Source organism: Temnothorax nylanderi, unplaced genomic scaffold (assembly GCF_030848795.1).
Source record: "Temnothorax nylanderi isolate EJ_2023f unplaced genomic scaffold, tnyl_v1.0 TNYL_tig1003_pilon, whole genome shotgun sequence".
Classification (NCBI taxonomy): domain Eukaryota; kingdom Metazoa; phylum Arthropoda; class Insecta; order Hymenoptera; family Formicidae; genus Temnothorax; species Temnothorax nylanderi.
Genome location: NW_027250065.1, coordinates 22871 through 44477, shown reverse-complemented (window position 1 = coordinate 44477; position 21607 = coordinate 22871). Strand labels below are relative to the sequence as shown.

Sequence of the window (21607 nt, the reverse complement as noted above, 5' to 3'; positions counted from 1 at the left end):
CCCCTCTTCAGTGAAATGTCATTCCTGAAGGATGTCATCAAACCAAGACAGTAAGTCCACTCACGTTATTAACTTGGCTTGGTTTAATCGTATATCCAAGTTTTCTTGACATCAGTGTTTATCTTTGCAGGACGCAGTCGAATGTCAGCAAAAAAAAATTCAAATCGTGTGAAGACACAAAAATCGGTGACAATCCTGTTAATATTGTCATTCCGTCATTTATCACGCGCACTCCAAAAAATACTAAAGAGGTCATGTGTGAAAAATTTAGAGACAGCCAAGTAATAGAGATAGAGGAAAGCCAAATAGTAGAAGAAAGCCAAGTAGTAGAAGAAAGCCAAGTAGTAGAAGAAAGCCAAGTAGTAGAAGAAAGCCAAGTAGTAGAAGAAAGCCAAGTAGCAGAAGAAAGCCAAGAAGTAAAAGAAAATTTCTACTTGTGGAATCCAGAGGTTGAAGATATATTTAAAAAAACAAATACAGCAACTGCTGAAGAATTCTACGACGATGTAGCTTCAGTAAACTCATCGAGTAGGTCAGCTTCTGGGAGTCAGCCGTCCATTGTTCCCCCACCTGATAACTTTTACACTAAAAAGAAGGCTGCGATAGAACAAGTGCACGGCGTAATTAAAAGCACTGCAGCAAAAATAAATTCTGTCTGTGATACCACCAGTGTTAATTATACACAGCCTGAGCGTACTCCATCCATTGAAGAGGATTCTGCCATGGTTTTAATTAAATGCATTTTTAAGAAAGTTCCTTCAAATATGAAGGTTAAATGTCTGAGCGAAATAATGGCAGTATTACATAAATACTCTTCAAATGTTCTTGAATAAACTCTTTTCTTCTCTTTGTGCAATGTTCCTCACAAAAGTGTTATGCTAAAGAATATAAAGTAGAATATTTTTGTTTTGTTTGATATAATTTATGCTTACATAAATACTTTTTAAATGTTCCTGAATGAACTTTTTTTCTCTTTGTGCAATGTTTCTCACAAAATTGTTATGCCAAAGAATATAAAATAGAATATTTTTGTTTTGTTTAATCAAGAGACACGGTAGTGTCTCGCGCCAAGTACACGCGGAGCGAGACCGACCGTGACTCTTTTACGCGACGCGACGAGTTGCGAGTACTCGAGATGTTGAGATCTCATATAACGAGTGAACGGATCAAGTTTTAAGTAGGCTTGATCGATAGCTTGGGTCGATTTGGGGGGGGTTTCTCTTATAATATTCCGCTACGTGCCCTACGAGCGGAAATATTGCGACGCAAAGTCCAAATGTGAAAATTTATTTTTAAGATACTACTTCTACTTCTACGTCGACCGTCTCTCATGCCATGCCATCATTTCATTGGCTGGAGTCGCGTCCTTTTCACTTTTTCGACACCAGGGCGGTGCTAGTATCGCCAGTTTCGATATGCACATATGTATACGTGTGTGTATGTGTACTGCGCGAGTGCAGATAGTGCGTTTAGCGCGCTGTCACACATCAGTTAACCTATCTCGAGAGATACGGTAATACGCGCGGAGCGAGAGGTAGCCTGTTCACACGAGGCGTTTCTGCCGCGCGATTGCGGCCGTGCGTTAGCGTTTGCACGAGCCGCACGCTGTCGCGAGGTAAGGTGCGACAACGCGCGTACGTGAAACGGTAGTAACACCGTAATCGTGCCGGCGATATACTGAATTTGAATTGCTTCGTGCTTATCTGGAGATTTCGTATCCCTACATCGTGTTACCACCGCTGCCGGAAAAGGTTCTCTACGCTTGGCAGAAAGTGACGACTGACAAGTTCGATCCCGACTTCGTTGATCGCAGAAGAGCTGGACTCGAGGTACGTTTCCGATTTGCAATTATAACAGTATCGTGCGATGAATGTTGTACTAACCTCAAAGTCGGAGCATCCTTGCTCACCGCTACGGGATCGACGTAAAGTTTTTTTTAATCTTCCGAATTAGCGTCGCAACAATATTAGTCTTCCATTATCTATTACCTCACAACTTTTCGATTTTAATATTCTGTAGCTGTATAGTTATTTGTACACAATCGTGATATTAATATACATCAGATTGTTCATGTTTTTGTGCTGTTACAGTTCTATGATTTAGAGGAACTGTTTCGTAACGGTGGCCCCGTGCCAGATACAAATTACATATTCCTGGGAGATTTTGTCGATCGGGGCTACTATAGCTTAGAAACGTTTACTCGTCTGCTCACACTTAAAGCTAAATGGTCCGACAGGATAACGTTACTACGCGGTAATCACGAAACTAGACAAATCACGCACGTTTATTTGGATTTTACGGTAAGTGCGCAACGATACTTTCTTTTCTGGGCTTTTTTTACATTTGTGTATAATAAAGCTTTGATTTCATTGGTCTCTTCATTTTCTGTTCTAGATGAATGCCAAAACAAGTACGGCAATGCTAATGCGTGGAAGTACTGTTGTAGGGTATAACTCCACTTTTGATTACGCTCGAATAAAATTCTGTTTTAGTTAATTGATGAACAGGTTCTTTGTGTACACGGTGGATTGTCTCCAGCTATTAGAACACTAGATCAAATTAGAACGATTGAAAGAAATCAAGAGATTCCACACAAAGGTATTAATTGTATAAAGTGATATGTTATTGCAAAAGTTACATAATAATAAAAGTTACATGACTGGATATTTACTGTTATTGTACAATAATAATAAAATATCGTTGCTTAATTGCCATATTACAGGTGCTTTCTGTGATTTGGTCTGGTCCGATCCAGAAGATGTAGAAACATGGACAGTAAGTCCGCGTGGTGCAGGCTGGCTGTTTGGCAGTAAAGTGACTTACATGTTCATGGAAGTGAATGATCTTAAACTCATCTGTAGGGCGCACCAATTAGTTCAGGAAGGTATGTCTTTGCTCAAATATTTCTGTCGCAGATTTTTTTAAATATCTCGGAAGTATGTATTGATGACGCATATTTTTATCATGCAGGTTATAGGTACATGTTTAATGACAAACTCGTCACAGTGTGGTCGGTCCCAAATTATTGTTATCGATGTGGTAACATAGCTAGTATCATGCAGTTCACGACAGTGGATCAGAGATCACCAGTGCTGTTCCAGGCAGTGCCTGATTCCGAGAGAGTAATCCCACCTCTAATGCCCACTCCGTACTTTTTGTGATCTATCTTAGTGGCTCATCTGTACGGATGCGGAAGAGAAATGTCTGTGTCTAGACTCTACGGAATCACATGATTTGATTGGCCGGATTATATATTGACGGCAGGGAGCTGATACTGATTTGGATTACAAGGAAGATAGGAGTCTTGGTGCTGCTAGTGTTATTAATAAAAATATGAAACCGCTCGTGAGACGTTCAGACAGTGCAAAGCATAGAAAACCTTCAATCAATACAAAGGGTGATTTTAGCAAAGCGCTCTCCTGTGATGAATTCGTTATAAAACCCGGTATAAATACATTTGTCTTAACAAGGCGAGTAAATCAACCGGGTTTATACAAAGTTAGCCAATTATCACTGGTGATAGAAGAAAAATTAGAGTTTTTATCGCCCGTACTGAATCCACGATTATGTTACGAAGTAGCAAAGACGCAGCCAACGATATCCGTAAATTGTGGCAGAGATTTACTGGCAGGTCTTATTCAAGATATTGAATTAGTTATTTCGAGCGGAAGTACAAAGATAACCGAAGAAATGAAATTAAAATTACGCACATCACGCGGATTGACAGTGCAATCACAAAGTGTTGAAAAAGTAATGGTGAAGGAGTTAGAGACACCATTGCCAACGTGCGAACCATTTCAAACTATAAGAGTGCAGTTAAAGATCTTAGCTGAATTACCACCAAAGAAGGATGCTTCATCTATGGAACATAAAGTATTTAACACTTGTAATTTTATTCTATTTCTCGCACAATGAATATTATAACTTAACTTTTTTTTTAGTATACAATGTCCATGGGGTTTGGAAGAAAGCATATCGTTGCATTTTGGTCCACCATTGATGTCAAGTATGAAACTTCATACAGCAAAACAAAGAAAATTCATTCAAATTGTCGTGACTGGCTTGACAAGTCAACTTCTACAATTAACTGAACCTGAATTAATGACAATTTCGTCAATAGACGTTAACTTTAAAAGTTTAAATTCTGTCGCGGGTCAAAAATTAGTGATAGGCAATGGAATGAACGTTTCTTTTATGTGGGAATTTGAGATCTCATCAAAAGATGAGAAATCCACGATACCAATAAAGACTGACTTTCGTGTAAAATATATATCAGTCAATGATACTGAAGAATTAAATAATACACATGTTGACGATGATCCACTACATATACATAATCTTGAGAGAATTGAGAAAGCATGTAGTGTTTACAGATGCAACTTTGATATTACAGATTATGTGGTAAGAACAACTATTCATTATTAATTGATATATATATATATGTATAAAATTATATGTTATATATCTATCTAAATATTTTATTTACTTTAAATGAGAAGTTGTGGATTAATGATGATGTAATAATGTAGGATCACTATGTACACTTGTAAAAATTGCATTACATTACGATGCTTTCCAGACTTTATTCACAGTATCCTCGAAAGTTGAAGCAAGTGGTGGTGGAGGAGAGTTTTGTCGTGCTGGTAGTATGTGCCACTTGTGTCTTACAGTGATGCGCATGCCTAGTCTTAGTCCAAATCCTCCTCCACAGTTAATGTATGAGGTTCTGGCGGACCAAACTATGTGGGCGGTGTGTGGTCGGACAGCAGGCATTGTATCGTTAGAAATAGTAGAGAAACAAAGCGTCACATTAGATGTGATGCCTCTGACAAGTGGTTATTTGCCTCTCCCTGTTGTTAGATTATCTCGATACATACCCGCAACAGAATCGAAAAATGGTAAGTTTAAGTATTTTACATTATATGTCTACATATGTGTACGTTTTATTTGATTTATGAACAAATTCATGAAATTTTTATTGTAGATATTTGCTATAATTTTTGAAAGAAAAAGATATTACGTTTGCCTCTGAGTTGTATAAATTTCTGTAACTGTTTTATTTGTTTCCATTTTAAGATATCGTCCGTAATAAAAATGATTTAGGATCTGGTCCTCGATTAGAGCCATTTAGTCCGGGACAAGTGTATAATGCCAGTAAAGCACAACAGGTGCATGTTCTGCCAGCAGCTCCATCAGAATCGAATTAAAGATGTATAAATTGTTGTTGAAGACATGTACATGTTCTTTGATTTCGTGTAACAGGTCATAAACATCTTTAATTAGGAAGAACTTTAGGAAATAATCGCAAGTTGTTTTTTTGTATCAAAATGAACAATTATGTAAATATCGCATTTTAAATTCATATAATAGATAAGGATTATGTTATATCATATAAATTAATATTTTGAAATAAGCAAATCGGCATTGGATATAATAGTTTAATATTTACTTTTATTTCTATCTGACAAAATATAAATGTTCGATGATACATAAATTACATTGTTTACGTGATATAAGAGTACATAATATAATGGAAGTATATATATAATATAATGGATCTATCTATACTGTCTGCCTCTGCCTCTGCCTCGTCTAATGCCCCAATGATAGTATGGTGATGAAAGTCTGTACAGAAAGGCCATAAATCTTTCTTCTTGCCGCCGTATCCCCGCGGCTCTGCCTCTTGGTCTTCGAACTGTAAAATAATATGTATATTGTATCAAGAGACACGGTAGTGTCTCGCGCCAAGTACACGCGGAGCGAGACCGACCGTGACTCTTTTACGCGACGCGACGGGTTGCGAGTACTCGAGATGTTGAGATCTCGATAAACGAGTGAACGGATCAAGTTCTAAGTAGGCTTGATCGACAGCTTGGGGTCGAAATAGGGGGGGGTTTCTCTTATAATATTCCGCTACGTGCCCTACGAGCGGAGATATTGCGACGCAAAGTCCAAATGTGAAAAATTTTATTTAAGATACTCCTCCTCCTAACGCCGCGATATCTTGATCACGTGATCAGAGAAAATGTCCCTTTCACTTTTTCGCCACTGGCGGCGCTTTCGCGCAGTGCAGATATAGTGCGTTCATATACGTGTTTGTACTGCGCGCAGTGCAGATGTACTGCGCGCAGTGCAGATAGTTAGTGCGTTCAGCGTGCTGTCACGTCACAGTCAGTTCACTTAACCTATCGAGAGATACGGTAGTGTCGGAGCGAGACCGACCGTGTGACTCTTTATTATTACGCGACGCGACGATTAATTCAATAACCTATAACACGGTAGTGTCCCACGTCAAATACGCGCGGAGTGAGACCGATCGTGACTCTTTACGCGACGCGACGTTAATATTTTTTCTGATTCAAGGTAATTGTTTTATTTACATGTAATTATCCTATTATTATACGACGCGAAGCGAAACCGCACCGTGACTCTTTTACGCGACTAAGTGCATGTGACAGGAATTATAATAGTTTACGTTTACGTGAGTATTTACTTCTGTAGTAACTTATACGAACGATATCTCATCGTAGTTACTATAAAATCTCCCGTTTATGCGGAGGAATTATCGTATCGTTCTTCGTAAGTTAATACAGAATTAAGTAACGTTCGCGTAAACGTAGTATAGGTTAGATTACCGATTTCTTACAAAATTTTACATAAAACGCGAGATTCACTTATGGGAGCTTTCCAGCAAGCGACACAAGTCGACACAGGTATCGTTTTGTCTTTGTTACTCATTGCCAAAAAAGAAAGATAGAACGACGTTTGTGTCGGCTTGTGTCACTTGCTGGAAAGCTCCTTATGTATGCAAGTTTAACGTCTATTGAGTTAATATGAAATAATTTTCCTAAATGTAATAATAAAAATAACACGATGTTATATATATGCGGTTTGCCGTGAATATATATATATATTGTGACGTTGCAGTTTCGCTGCATCGTTGCAGCGCCCCGCCGCCGTCACAAGGCGCGGGTTTCGCGACCTTTTCACGCCCGAGGACGGTTCAACGAATCGATGCGAGATCTCCAGGGGCATATTAGTCATTGCGTTACGATATACTGATCCCTTTTATTTTGTATTATTGCGTGGCGCCTCACCGAGCTGAGACTGGAGTTCCTGAGAGGATACAGAGGAAGCGGACGCGGAGTCGACGAGAAGGATAACGGCGAGAGCTCGGACGACGGAAAGCGGATCGAAGCGACCCGCGGGCCGCCGAAAGCGACGGAGCGCAGGAACACGCGCGCGGCGCGTGAAACAGCGGCGGGCGAACCCATAATGGCAGGGCCCCGGGACGCCGGGGCAAAAATCAGCCCATCTGTCCTCCTCACACTGCTGACCGGATTCCGGGATGGATGGCCACCATTCCCGAACCGGTGCGGGAAGGAACACGGAGGCAGACACGTCCCGTCCGCCGCCGGGAAGAATCCCGGAAAATTTGCCGCGCGAGCGAAGGGCCGTTTAGCGCCCTGCGGAAAGCCGTAATTCACGGCCCTACGCACGAATCCGCCGCGAGCCTGCGAGCTCACCCCTCATTGGTCCGCGCTCCAACGTCGCGAGGCCGCGTACGCCCGAGGTGGGGTGCGCTATCGATTCCGCCATCGAGCGAAATTTCGGGAGCATTCGTAAATCGTCCTCGGTGATCGACGCACGTCGAAAGTCAAGTCGCGGTATTACCTCCACGTTAAGTCGCATTCCGGAGCCGAGTACGACGTCCGGCCGCTATCTCTTTCGACCCTTGGGACGACGGCGAGGACCCTCGGAAGAGAATCTGCCTACGGTAAGGTTGCCTCGGTAACGTTTGATGTAGAGCCACGACACCGCTCCCCGGGTCGCGCTCTCGCTCGGGAAAATTCGCGATAACTAGCGTATTCGCCGACAGGGCGTATTTAGCGATCGATAGCGAGAGCGAGGGGCACCGGAATGGTCTCGTGGCCGTGGGATCGCGATCGAAAAATACGAACCTCTGGAGATCGCGGTAACGCGTCGATGACGACGTGCGGTAGCGAATACGCAATTTCTCGCGCTCTTCACGTTCACGACCGCGTGTCTCGTTAGGCGTAGTATTTCGCCCGGTCGAACCTTAGATTCTGTACGCGAATTAATGGCGTCAGAGGGATATTCGCGTTGGTGTAATCGCGTTACTCACGATTCGCGTTCGGACATTTAGACTATCCTCGCGATATCGGCTGCGTTGAGATATTATTCGCGGTAGGATGTGGTTCGCCTTAAGATACCATTCGCGTCGACCTAATGTTGCGTCTCGTTACTCCTCGCGGTAATTCCGTATCTTTCTCGCGTTAATTCGAGTATTTCGCGTTATGCCGAGTATCTCGGCGCATCATTTTTCGCGTTGGACGATTGCTGACGATCGCGGGTGTTGCGTTCGATCAGAATCACTTGCGTATTCTCGGTTTCTTGCGTTAGGCTAAATCGGTCATTTCGCGTTAGTTATAATATTGGTCGCGGTAATTCCGTATATTGTCTCGCGTTAATTTAGTATTTCGTGTTCCGTCGAGCGCCCCGGCGCCTTATTCTTCGCGTGAGGATATCCCTGGCGATATCACATGTTGCGTTCGTTCCTTCTTACGTTGGGACGTTACTCGCGTCGCGTTCGTTGCGTTAGTTTAAGATTATTCTGTGCGTTAGTTTAAGATTATTACTTGCGTTAGAGTAAGATTCTTATGGCGACAGAATCCCGGCACGGGTTTGGAAACTTGCGTTCACGCGCTCCAAGCGTGGCGCATTATAATTTCGCGGTATTTCGCGCTATTATTTCGCGTTTATTTCCGTTATGTCGTAGTCAGTCGTAATTTGTACCGATATTCTATGTTATTTGTCCGCGAACTTTTCTACTATTATTAGCTGTGAAATTATATGATCTCGATGATTTTGTAAGTTTAGTTTTCCTCACACGTTCCCTTGCTGCGCCTTCCGCGCGTTTACTGAGTTAACGTAATTTTCCGTTTATTTCTGGCGTCCGCGTGATCATATTTTGTATTCGAAATTTGACGCCCGCGTTATCTACCACCTGCTATTTGCTTTTGTTTTGAAAGCCACATTGGCATTTACTGTTCATCCGGGGATCATTACAGAATAAATGTTATTCTTTATTTGTTAATGGCTTGAGTTACGACATTCTTTATTAGGCGTCACCCCGCCGAATACTGCGCTGCCCTTCATCAACCCCGCCCTGCTATTAGGTCGAGCTAGCCATTCCCTCGCACACCGACTTATTCGTTTTGCGTCTCGTTTTTGGTTTCTCGCGATTTCGCGGACGCGAATTCACGCGTCTGGCGCCCAACAAGAAAATCGTTTCGTGAAGTGTCGGAGGTGCGAGAGAATCACCGGAGAGGCCTATCATCCCGCTCTCCTTTCCCCTTTTGATCCGGCACACGTCCCGGACCGCTCCGGGATTGAAAAAGTCGTGACAAAATTTGGCGCCCAACGTGGGGCAGCCGAAGATCGTCGAAAGACCATTACGTACAGGGCATTAGCGATTTCGTGCGGGTGACAAGGTTTTCGCGGATTTCTTATTAAATTAAAATTGTGTTTGTCGAAATAAAGAATTGACCCTATCCTTATGTTATATATGCTATGTTTTTGATGCGATATTATTTGTGTTGTGCCATCTTGTGTTCTGGTATAATTCGTTTAACCATTTATTTTCAGCTTTACATGAAATATTATCGGAAACATTAATGGAGTAAATGTGTTTGGGTGGGTTAGCGTTAGATTCGTGATATTCATTGCGGCCAAATAGCGCGTTGGAATTTGGAGAAAGCGCGATCGCGATACCATCGGAATTCTGTTTACGTCGGCGGAAGGCCGCTTCGGAAAAACTATTACTCTCGAGTTACCTTCACATTCCTTTCGCGTGTATTGTTCGCGTGTTATGCTATTCGATTTAAGAAAGGAACATCTTGATGAATAAATTTTCGCGCATTTAGTGAATGATTCGGTCGGACAGTTAGCGATAGTTTCTCTTTTTTTTGGAGCACAGTAGGATTCCGTCGGTTTCTTGCGAGCGGTAGATTTAGCGTTTAAGAAGATTTTGCGATTTTTCGAAATGGATCCAATTGAGCTGAGCGACGAGTGGATTCTCCACGCTACTCGTGAACAGCGAACTGCCGAACTGAATCGCCGCGGGTTGTCTATCGACGGATCTGACACCGAGCTAGCGCTCCGGTTATTACGTTTGTTGACGGCCGCGCGCCGCAGTGGAGGCTCCGAAAGGGCATTCGATTCGAACCGCGTAGCCGACGCTGACTCGCGTCGCATGGCGGACGCTGAGTCGAACCACCCGGCCGACGCCGCGTACCTCGATATTCCGGTAGGCGACATCCGCCCGGATAGCCCGTCCGCGGGAATAGGTACACGCTCGGGGCACAGCCCTTCAAGCGTCCCCGGAGATAACGCGCATAGGGCCTCTTGGGATACGAACGGCAATTCCGCGACGACCATCTATAATATCATGCGGAAATGGGACTTAAAGTTTTCGGGCGCGCGTGGCGAGGATGCCGAGACGTTTCTGTTGCGTGTCGAGGAGGGCCGCGAATTGATCCCCGTGGAGGACGAGGATATTCTGCGATGCCTCCCGTTCTTCCTATCGGGTATTGCGCTTTACTGGTTTCGCGGAAAGCGGGAGCGCCTGACGACCTGGACCGCGTTTAAAACCGCGTGGCGTACCCGTTTCGGCAACCCGGATTTTCAGTTTGCCCTTCGCGACGAGATAATGCGGCGTACGCAGGGGGAACAGGAGTCCGTAACGGACTACCTGACGTGCTTAAATACGCTTTACGATCGATTATCGCCGCCGTGGCGCGAGGAGGAAAAGGTCGGTTACGCACACCGACATATGCTTCCCCATTTACAGACGCAGATACATCGAGACTCGGTTCAAGATATGGACGCGCTCGAACTATGGGCCGCGCGTGCAGAGGCGAGTTGCCGTGCCGCGCAAGACTATTGCGCTCCTCCCCCGCCCGAATACTCTTTCTTCCCGGATTTAGCATACCGAACGCCCAAGTGCGCTAATCGCAATCCGGGGGGGAAACAACGCGACACCGTGGCCGCGCTCGGCGTGTTCCCCGCGAATTCACTTCGACCGGCGGGAGACGTGTGATGACCGCGACTAGTCGAACCGCGAGCGTGAGGGGGGAGGTAAAGGTTCCCGTTAGCATACACGGTAAAACTCGCTACCGACTTCCATGGCCCTTTTACCGTTTACAGGATTCTGTCGCCAGTCGTGTATGAACTCGCCGATTCGTTAGGCAACTCGGTAGGAAAAATCCACGTTAAGGATTTAAAACCTTATCACGGTTAAGTTTTTTTAAATAGAGTGAAATCCTTGAACCCACCCCCGAGACCTCCGTCCCGTCGTTAGTTTCCGAATTGCGAAAAACATCGCCGTTAGAGTAATCGTCGTATCCGAGAGTAAGCGTTGCCGCGTAAGCCTGATAATACGCAGTAGAGCCACGATGGAAATAAAGTTGCGCTCCCGTTCTGGGGTCGGCGCGTCATTTCGCGTTGGTGTTGGTGTGCTCGCCGAAAACGGCGTAGCGAACTTAGCCACGGTACAAGCCGGCGTACCGGGCTACTAAGGGGTGCAGCCCCGTTGGCGTCGACGCGTCCTAGGAAATAGAAGGGCGGTCGACGCTGGCGAAACTGTCGTCGACGCGTCCTAGGAAATAGAAGGTCGGTCGACACTTAGCGTGGTTGAATCGTCGACGCGTCCTAGGAAATAGAAGGGCGGTCGACATTTAACATGGGTTTAGGCGGTCGGCACCAAGCGCGAGGCAACTAATCATCGTAGGCCAACGTAAAAGTCCGACTTGCGTCGTGTCGGTACACGAAGGGAAACGGTCGAAACTTGCGTTCCGAACTACGATTCCGAGGTTCTTGCGACGCGTGGGAAGGGGACTAGAATAAGGACTATTATTTTTGTGTGATTTTTTTTGTGTTTTGTATCGTCACATCTTGTGTTGGTCTGGAGCCCTTCGCTGGAGATCTCGATCGCACGAGCGCTCTCACGGTAACCCCGGGGAGGCGAGTGGCTAAAGTGGAGGCAACCGAGCCCGGTATGCTCCCTCTTGGGGTGGGGTGTTGTGACGTTGCAGTTTCGCTGCATCGTTGCAGCGCCCCGCCGCCGTCACAAGGCGCGGGTTTCGCGACCTTTTCACGCCCGAGGACGGTTCAACGAATCGATGCGAGATCTCCAGGGGCATATTAGTCATTGCGTTACGATATACTGATCCCTTTTATTTTGTATTATTGCGTGGCGCCTCACCGAGCTGAGACTGGAGTTCCTGAGAGGATACAGAGGAAGCGGACGCGGAGTCGACGAGAAGGATAACGGCGAGAGCTCGGACGACGGAAAGCGGATCGAAGCGACCCGCGGGCCGCCGAAAGCGACGGAGCGCAGGAACACGCGCGCGGCGCGTGAAACAGCGGCGGGCGAACCCATAATGGCAGGGCCCCGGGACGCCGGGGCAAAAATCAGCCCATCTGTCCTCCTCACACTGCTGACCGGATTCCGGGATGGATGGCCACCATTCCCGAACCGGTGCGGGAAGGAACACGGAGGCAGACACGTCCCGTCCGCCGCCGGGAAGAATCCCGGAAAATTTGCCGCGCGAGCGAAGGGCCGTTTAGCGCCCTGCGGAAAGCCGTAATTCACGGCCCTACGCACGAATCCGCCGCGAGCCTGCGAGCTCACCCCTCATTGGTCCGCGCTCCAACGTCGCGAGGCCGCGTACGCCCGAGGTGGGGTGCGCTATCGATTCCGCCATCGAGCGAAATTTCGGGAGCATTCGTAAATCGTCCTCGGTGATCGACGCACGTCGAAAGTCAAGTCGCGGTATTACCTCCACGTTAAGTCGCATTCCGGAGCCGAGTACGACGTCCGGCCGCTATCTCTTTCGACCCTTGGGACGACGGCGAGGACCCTCGGAAGAGAATCTGCCTACGGTAAGGTTGCCTCGGTAACGTTTGATGTAGAGCCACGACACCGCTCCCCGGGTCGCGCTCTCGCTCGGGAAAATTCGCGATAACTAGCGTATTCGCCGACAGGGCGTATTTAGCGATCGATAGCGAGAGCGAGGGGCACCGGAATGGTCTCGTGGCCGTGGGATCGCGATCGAAAAATACGAACCTCTGGAGATCGCGGTAACGCGTCGATGACGACGTGCGGTAGCGAATACGCAATTTCTCGCGCTCTTCACGTTCACGACCGCGTGTCTCGTTAGGCGTAGTATTTCGCCCGGTCGAACCTTAGATTCTGTACGCGTAATTAATGGCGTCAGAGGGATATTCGCGTTGGTGTAATCGCGTTACTCACGATTCGCGTTCGGACATTTAGACTATCCTCGCGATATCGGCTGCGTTGAGATATTATTCGCGGTAGGATGTGGTTCGCCTTAAGATACCATTCGCGTCGACCTAATGTTGCGTCTCGTTACTCCTCGCGGTAATTCCGTATCTTTCTCGCGTTAATTCGAGTATTTCGCGTTATGCCGAGTATCTCGGCGCATCATTTTTCGCGTTGGACGATTGCTGACGATCGCGGGTGTTGCGTTCGATCAGAATCACTTGCGTATTCTCGGTTTCTTGCGTTAGGCTAAATCGGTCATTTCGCGTTAGTTATAATATTGGTCGCGGTAATTCCGTATATTGTCTCGCGTTAATTTAGTATTTCGTGTTCCGTCGAGCGCCCCGGCGCCTTATTCTTCGCGTGAGGATATCCCTGGCGATATCACATGTTGCGTTCGTTCCTTCTTACGTTGGGACGTTACTCGCGTCGCGTTCGTTGCGTTAGTTTAAGATTATTCTGTGCGTTAGTTTAAGATTATTACTTGCGTTAGAGTAAGATTCTTATGGCGACAGAATCCCGGCACGGGTTTGGAAACTTGCGTTCACGCGCTCCAAGCGTGGCGCATTATAATTTCGCGGTATTTCGCGCTATTATTTCGCGTTTATTTCCGTTATGTCGTAGTCAGTCGTAATTTGTACCGATATTCTATGTTATTTGTCCGCGAACTTTTCTACTATTATTAGCTGTGAAATTATATGATCTCGATGATTTTGTAAGTTTAGTTTTCCTCACACGTTCCCTTGCTGCGCCTTCCGCGCGTTTACTGAGTTAACGTAATTTTCCGTTTATTTCTGGCGTCCGCGTGATCATATTTTGTATTCGAAATTTGACGCCCGCGTTATCTACCACCTGCTATTTGCTTTTGTTTTGAAAGCCACATTGGCATTTACTGTTCATCCGGGGATCATTACAGAATAAATGTTATTCTTTATTTGTTAATGGCTTGAGTTACGACATTCTTTATTAGGCGTCACCCCGCCGAATACTGCGCTGCCCTTCATCAACCCCGCCCTGCTATTAGGTCGAGCTAGCCATTCCCTCGCACACCGACTTATTCGTTTTGCGTCTCGTTTTTGATTTCTCGCGATTTCGCGGACGCGAATTCACGCGTCTGGCGCCCAACAAGAAAATCGTTTCGTGAAGTGTCGGAGGTGCGAGAGAATCACCGGAGAGGCCTATCATCCCGCTCTCCTTTCCCCTTTTGATCCGGCGCACGTCCCGGACCGCTCCGGGAGTGAAAAAGTCGTGACAAAATATATGTGTGATTTCTGCCCAGTGCTCTGAATGTTATGTGATTTTCCCCCAGTGCTCTGAATGTCATCTAGTCATACATATCATGCTTTGATACAAGGAACGTGAAAAAGAGCAGGAAAAGAAAAGGACAAACAGAAGAGACAGATTCAAACTTTGTCTTTTAATCTGGACAAAGACAATGCCGAAAAATCCCCGCAGTCAGAAAATGAGCAATCTGATGGCCTCGCGATTAAGAAGATTAAGAAAAATCCAGATGTAGATACAAGTTTCTTGCCAGATAGGGAAAGGGAGGAGGAGGAAAATAAACTTAAGGAAGAATTGAGGCAAGAATGGGCTAGAAAGCAGAACGCGTTGAAGGAAGAAGAAATTGAGATCACATTCAGTTATTGGGATGGATCTGGCTATCGTCGGAGTGTTATAATGAAGAAAGGTGAATGTCTCAGTAATTTAGAGAATTTTTAAGTTATTAAAATACTCCAGTGTCACTTTTGGAGTAACATTGGCGTGATATATAATAATGTTCTACTGCATAAATTAAATTTTCACATACAGGTAATTCTATCTATCAGCTTCTTCAGAGATGTTTAGAAGTTCTGAAGCGTGAATTCAGCGAGCTTAAAACAGTAATGGCAGATCAGTTAATGTATGTCAAGAAGGATCTTTCTTATATTACCGCACCATTATACGTTTTACGATTTTATTGTAACTAAGGTAAAGATACTAAATGATAAAACTTATGAAGCAATATCACAATGTTGGCATGTTATTTTAATGTATGTAATATTGCAATTAGGCACGAGGAAAAAGCGAACCTCTGTTCACATTTGACGTTCACGATGATATTCGTGTTATGCACGATGCTTCTGTCGAAACCGAGGAATCACATGCCGGAAAAATTTTACTTAGGTATTTATCATTAAAAGAATACTTTGTATAATTCTCTTTTATGTTATTTCTCATTAGATCATGGTACGAGAGGAACAAACACATTTTTCCAGTGAGTAGATGGGAACCTTTTGATCCAACAAAAAGTTTTGACAAGTATACAGTGTCGGATAAAAATAGGAAGAAAGATAAAATCTGATAAACTTAGATTCAACGAATTGTCCAATTTCGTTTAAAGGATTCAGATTCAAAGGACTGTAATTTAGTAGAGCTACATAATCGAGTAAATGAATTAAATATTATCACATAACTGAATGAATTAAAATCACAGTCCTTAAAAATACAATGTAGCTACAATATATATACATATATATATATATATATATATATATATATATATTATAATATATATACATATATATATATGTATATATATTGTAATATATTACAATCTGTTGTATAATGAATCAATTGTACGATGAAACAAAGTTATTTATCTGGTTATAATATTTACAGTCCTTTGAATCTGAATCCTTTAAACGAAATTGGACAATTCGTTGAATCTAAGTTTATCAGATTTTATCTTTCTTCCTATTTTTATCCGACACTGTATACTTGTCATAACTTTTCGTTGGATCAAAAGGTTCCCATCTACTCGCTGGAAAAATGTGTTTGTTCCTCTCGTACTATGATCTAATGAGAAATAACATAAAAGAGAATTATACAAAGTATTCTTTTAATGATAAATACCTAAGTAAAATTTTTCCGGCATGTGATTCCTCGGTTTCGAGAGAAGCATCGTGCATAACACGAATATCATCGTGAACGTCAAATGTGAACAGAGGCCCGCTCTTTCCTCGTGCTTATAGATATCCATTAACAGGTGGTGCTTATGGTCGGCAGTCCAGACTCCGGAAAATCGCATTTTGCAAAGAATTATCTGAAGGAATACGGATACGTCAACAGAGACACTTTAGGCAGCTGGCAGAAGTGCATTGCTGCAGTCCAACAATACTTGAATCAAGGAAAAAGTATAGTTATAGACAATACCAATCCTGATCCAGCTTCGAGAAAGAGATATATTGAGATAGCCAAGAAGCGCAATGTCTCGGTCAGATGTTTCGTCATGACGACAAGTATAGAACACGCGAAACGTAATAATAAGGTAATCGAAAATTAACATTAACCGTTATCGTGTGAAAGAATCGTATGAAGTAATGTTTCCGAAAATTCTAATCGATTTATTATTATATTACAGTTTCGCGAGTTGACTGATCCAAGCCACATTTCAATCAACGAGATTATTATCAACTCCTACGTGTAAGTAGATTTTAGATATATACATCTCTACACTCAAAATTATTTATCTTTGGATATGTAATTATACTTTGATGTTACTCTTTTGCAGGTAAATGGTCGACAGAAGCTTACAATGTGGTACAAAATTGTTCCTCAAAGGGAGTTGCTGCCCAAACTCAGATTGAAGGTCGCATTCAAACTAATATTTATGCAAATATTTATTTTATGATACAAAATTATGAGGTAAGTAGTTATTATTATCCAATCTTCGAGAATCTCTTTGCAGATGCGCAAATTAATTGAAATTAATTGATTTTTTAAAGCTAATTTCCCTTACTGAAGAACTGGTAATGAACGGACATGCTGAACAAGTAGGCATGGGACCAGATGAATGAAGCCAGAAACACTTGAATCCATCTGTACATAAGAGTTGTCAAGAAACTCTACAATTTTCACGCATAATCCGCGATTCTTAGTCAGTATGGACTAGAGTTTAATACAATCGCCATTGATGATCCCCTTTAATCGCGTCAAAATTGATTATTTCGCTTTTTGACTTCGTTCTTTACTCATGTTGTAAAATAGTTTTCCGATTGTGTAGAATATATTTATTTAGAAAGAAATTTATAAAGATTGTTATATTGATCGTAGAGTAGAGAAAACAATAAAACTTTTAACATTTTACAAAGTAGTGTCACATTTAAACTAGAACATTGTATCGAATAACTCAGACGAATTAGGAAATTCGTTTCTACGTGACTCATGTCTATTTCTGATTGGGGACGATTCGAGAACTCATTGAAATAATTTAATTTCTTTTCACGTTTAAATTTAGGTCACCGTAGATTAAACTTGTTACCTTAGAAGTTATTGTTAAATGGCGCATTTTATTTAATATTCCGCACTTCACTGTTGTGGCATAAAATTATTTTATGTTTCAAAAGATGGAGACTAAGCTTTCGGATTAATCCAGATGTACGCATACTGTATATATTTGATTAATTGTTTACTTAGATATCGATGATTCTTGCGCGATATGCTAATACATTTTTTTCTATGCAAGATTTCAATGCAGTAGAAACTAGTTAACTGAGAAAAAGAGTCTATAAATGATTCGTAACTCGTGCAATTGCGCGCAACTGGAAACGTTTGGCAGTTATGAAATGTTAATATTTAATATTGTTGTTAAACATAATATAGAAATATTTTTCTAGGAAATGTATACAAGTAAGGTTACAATCATTAAATCGCTCACAGTGCTCACGTACATAACTTTGTCGCGCGCTGCGATTAACTCAATTTATTATAATTTATTATAATTTTTTAACAAAGCGAAAATATAGCGCAATGGACATCGTTACGTAATAATCATTCGTAATTCATTTTCGTGTATATAATAATTTTCGTGTATATAATATGTAGCTGACCGCAATCTTTGACTCTATTCAAATTTTGTACAACACTTCATTTAGCATTGTATTAATCATTAAGTAGCTTTGAGTACATTTAGTAGCTTTTGTATATTCGTCAGTTTAATCCTTGAAGTTATTAAGACTTGCATGAATTTTTACCGCAAGTCCTCTTACATCTTTTATACGTCTTCTGTAAAATATATAAAAATATATCATAACTGAATTAACTCGCATATCTTGGTCTGTCTTTTTTTTCTCCATTGCTTAACTTCTATTCGCCTCCCAACTTGACGTATACGCTACTATACTCGTCCAAGACGTTATTCGCGACATTTACAAGCTCTCTGTCTTTCTCTTCAATCGCTCTAAAAAAAAAGCTCTTGTAAAAAAACTTGGCGCTGCTAGACCTCGAAATTTTAAATAAATAAATAAACTTATCCTATACTTAATTATAAGCCGCATTTTTCGCCGTCGTCACGCACACCCATATCACTCGCTCGCACATACACACCACGCTGATAATCATTTTGTTACTCCCGTAGCATTCTTCTCTGAATTATTTTTATTTATTGTTGTCCTTATTTATTTAAAATTTCGAGGTCTAGCAGCGCCAAGTTTTTTTACAAGAAAAATTTATGTATTTTAATAAAATATTTTTATTTTGTACTGTTACCTCTGTAATTCTTTGTGATTAAATCTTTTATTCTATTGAAAAATAAATATATAAACTTTGTATTTAAATACCTTGTATTCCCTCGTTAGATTAAATATTTTAATAAAATATTTTTATTTTGTACTGTTCCTCTGTAATTCTTTGTGACCACTAAAAAATACACATGTAAACTTTGTATTTAAATATCTTGTATTCCCTTGTTAAATTTAAATAAAATTTTTTAATCTTATAAAATTGTTATCATACATTCTTTTTCTAATTGACACCATGTAAAGATTTTTCAAAGTAGTGCAACAATTATTTTTTGAGGCAATATATATGTTCTCTCTGTAATTGGCGCTGTAATTTAAAGAGATATCATTTCTTTTTTGTAATTGTAATAGATCACTTGAAGCGCGACTCTTCTTTGATAAGGTAACATAATTTTGTGATGTGTATCACTTGGGTTATAATTTTTTGGAAATATAATTTACACTAGAAGAGAGAATTACCTTTTATTTTATTGATATGTGGGCAAGAAACAATTCTATTTTTTTTACAAATACAACTCATTTTTATTTTTACTGAAACTATTTATAAAAATGTATAAATAGTATTATTTGCTAGTATTATTTACTATTTGTAAAATAACTTTATAACAATAAGTAATAAAACTTTATTATTCACAATTCTTACAAGTGTGTTTTTATTGCGTTGTAAGTTATACTTTTAGAATCTAAATAAATCTATAAAGATGAAATATAAAATAAAAATTAAGAAAAAATTTCTTTATTGGATTCAAATTAACACTAACTAAATATAATTAACCATAACTAAAAGATTAATGACAGTCAGGAGGATTAATGTTGTAACCTCCGAATGCTCGCTGGTATTGCCATGGGACTTGAGCCTCCCCTGTCTCGGTTACAAAATAATCCCGTAGCACATTACGTTGGGCGCGTGCAGCAACATTTGAGTTATTACTAGATAGCCGACCAATATTTTGCACCAGATCACCCTGTTCTCCGTGTCCTCGCCATGCTCCTCCCAAAACCATACCTTCTCCTGTTTCTCTGTCTATCAGCTGTGGTGGACAGTACCTCCTGCGAGCTGGAGCAATTTCTCTTTCTCCTATTATAACAAAATTGTGGAGACAGATCAAGGCCTTGACTAAGTGCTCAGCATTTTCTGGAGAACAACATAAGGGTCTTGTAAGAATTCGCCACCTTGACACCAGAATGCCGAAAGCATTTTCAATAACTCGCCGTGCTCGTGACAATCGGTAGTTGAACACCCTCTCCTTGTTGGTCAATTGAAGACGGGGATACGGACGTAGCAGGTATTTCTTAAGGGGGAAAGCTTCATCACCTACAAGCGCATATTCCGTTGCTATTAATGTGCTAGGCAATTCTTTCTTTGGAGGCACATCAAGCAAGTTATTATCAAGAAGATGAGACATATCCGAGTGTGCCCAAACTCCACCATCACTGATACTGCCGAATTGTCCTATATCTACCATTGTAAATTTGTAGCTTGCGTCACATACAGCCATCAAAACTAATGAAAAATATTTCTTATAATTTGAATATTGACTGCCAGAATTTGGGGGACACTGAATACGGATGTGTTTCCCATCCAACGCTCCAATGCAATTAGGGAATTGCCATTTTTGCATGAACTCATCGGCAATACATCTCCACACTTCTTGCGTTGGTTGTGCCAGGTAACGTGGCTGTAGCACATCCCATATGATGCGGCACACTTCAGGTACAATCTGGTATGCCGTTGATCTTCCAATTCTGAATTCAGCTTTCTTTGAAAACATACTGTCCCCATGAGCTAGGTACCTGGTCAAAGTAAAAAAAACATTAAGGATACATATTGAGCCAAAAGTAAGATGTGCATGAAGGACATGACCTATACTTACGACAGAGTCAAAACCAGCCTCAGCTCTGGATGTAGTGAAAGACGATGACTCCTTTTTAACAATCGAGGGCGAACGAGTTCATAAAGATTTCTAAACTGATGGGGCCACATTCTGGTCCAGTTAAAAAATTCTTCATGATCTGTTTCCATCAGTTCACGAAAATAAGTTAAATGGAACCCTTTGGAACGCCGTCTTTCTTCACTATTTACTGGCCGCACCCACCATCTTCTGTTGTTCGATTCACTGAGCAAACGGCCATATAAAGATACTAAATTTAAAAATTGGGAGCAAAGTTGCAGAAAGATTAATAATTGCTGCCGGTTGTCCATTGTGGCTGCGGTCGACTTGACAGTTACGCTATTATCGCGAACAATCCTTGCGACTATTGTAGACACTCGTCTAGCGACACTCTTACGACATGCGACGAACTTTCCTACGACACTACTACTTACGACATACGACACAGCCTGTGCGTCTATTGTAGACGAGGCTTTATACATGCGAGAAAATGTGGTAACGTCGCGAACTTGAGTTTCGCTGTTCTGCTCATATGACCGTGGTTATTTCACATAATTCTAGAGCGAGTACTCCTCCGTAAGCGCTCGTAAAGGTTAGGTGCTTAAGTTTGAGGTGCTGTCATACTGTGGTGCTGTACTGGCTGTACACTTTTCGCGCGGGTGCAGTCGCTGCGACGTTGCCAAATCTCCCTTGTTATTCGAAGCACGCTACGTGAACTGTGATATGGCCTGTTTCAATAGCCAATATCATAAAATTTTACGCGATAACCCTTGTTTTTCTCGATATTTCTG

General features: G+C 42.2%; 3 protein-coding genes across 4 annotated transcripts; 2 read left to right on the top strand and 1 right to left on the bottom strand.

Moving 5' to 3' along the window:
- Positions 1–1064: 1064 nt before the first annotated feature.
- On the top strand, positions 1065–5567 carry LOC139786292 (trafficking protein particle complex subunit 10-like). Its single transcript, XM_071725464.1, has 8 exons — positions 1065–1829; positions 2091–2300; positions 2395–2598; positions 2723–2884; positions 2971–3873; positions 3942–4401; positions 4580–4898; positions 5077–5567. The coding sequence occupies exons 5-8, from the start codon at positions 3851–3853 to the stop codon at positions 5205–5207; spliced, it is 933 nt and encodes a 310-aa protein (XP_071581565.1). The 5' UTR covers positions 1065–1829; positions 2091–2300; positions 2395–2598; positions 2723–2884; positions 2971–3850; the 3' UTR covers positions 5208–5567.
- Positions 5568–14671: 9104 nt separating this feature from the next.
- Positions 14672–18452, top strand: LOC139786294 (uncharacterized protein F21D5.5-like). Of its 2 annotated transcripts, none has more exons than XR_011722244.1 (6): positions 14672–15053; positions 15176–15334; positions 16412–16673; positions 16767–16828; positions 16917–17050; positions 17131–18452. XR_011722244.1 is itself a non-coding variant. In XM_071725466.1 (6 exons), exons 2-5 carry the CDS (start codon positions 15269–15271, stop codon positions 16918–16920), a joined length of 414 nt encoding a protein of 137 aa, XP_071581567.1. In that variant the 5' UTR covers positions 14672–15053; positions 15176–15268; the 3' UTR covers positions 16921–17050; positions 17131–18452. The 2 variants fall into 2 exon arrangements, 1 of the variants encoding a protein (XP_071581567.1); XM_071725466.1 differs by having other exon boundaries at positions 16392–16673.
- A 922-nt stretch (positions 18453–19374) lies between these two features.
- On the bottom strand, positions 19375–21558 carry LOC139786293 (putative nuclease HARBI1). Its single transcript, XM_071725465.1, has 2 exons — positions 20799–21558; positions 19375–20718 (listed from the first exon to the last, which is right to left on the bottom strand). The coding sequence occupies exons 1-2, from the start codon at positions 21296–21298 to the stop codon at positions 19713–19715; spliced, it is 1506 nt and encodes a 501-aa protein (XP_071581566.1). The 5' UTR covers positions 21299–21558; the 3' UTR covers positions 19375–19712.
- Positions 21559–21607: the final 49 nt, after the last annotated feature.

Excerpts from the sequence above, each read along its gene's own strand:
- LOC139786293 (XM_071725465.1), bottom strand. The coding sequence starts at position 21,298 with ATGTATAAAGCCTCGTCTACAATAGACGCACAGGCTGTGTCGTATGTC. Across the intron at positions 20,719-20,798 it reads AGGCTGGTTTTGACTCTGTC|GTACCTAGCTCATGGGGACA; the intron begins GTAAGTATAGGT and ends TACTTTGACCAG.
- LOC139786294 (XM_071725466.1), top strand. The coding sequence starts at position 15,269 with ATGTCAAGAAGGATCTTTCTTATATTACCGCACCATTATACGTTTTAC. Across the intron at positions 15,335-16,391 it reads ACGATTTTATTGTAACTAAG|GTGGTGCTTATGGTCGGCAG; the intron begins GTAAAGATACTA and ends ATCCATTAACAG. Across the intron at positions 16,674-16,766 it reads ACGCGAAACGTAATAATAAG|TTTCGCGAGTTGACTGATCC; the intron begins GTAATCGAAAAT and ends ATTATATTACAG.
- LOC139786292 (XM_071725464.1), top strand. The coding sequence starts at position 3,851 with ATGCTTCATCTATGGAACATAAA. Across the intron at positions 4,402-4,579 it reads TTGATATTACAGATTATGTG|ACTTTATTCACAGTATCCTC; the intron begins GTAAGAACAACT and ends GATGCTTTCCAG. Across the intron at positions 4,899-5,076 it reads CGCAACAGAATCGAAAAATG|ATATCGTCCGTAATAAAAAT; the intron begins GTAAGTTTAAGT and ends TTCCATTTTAAG.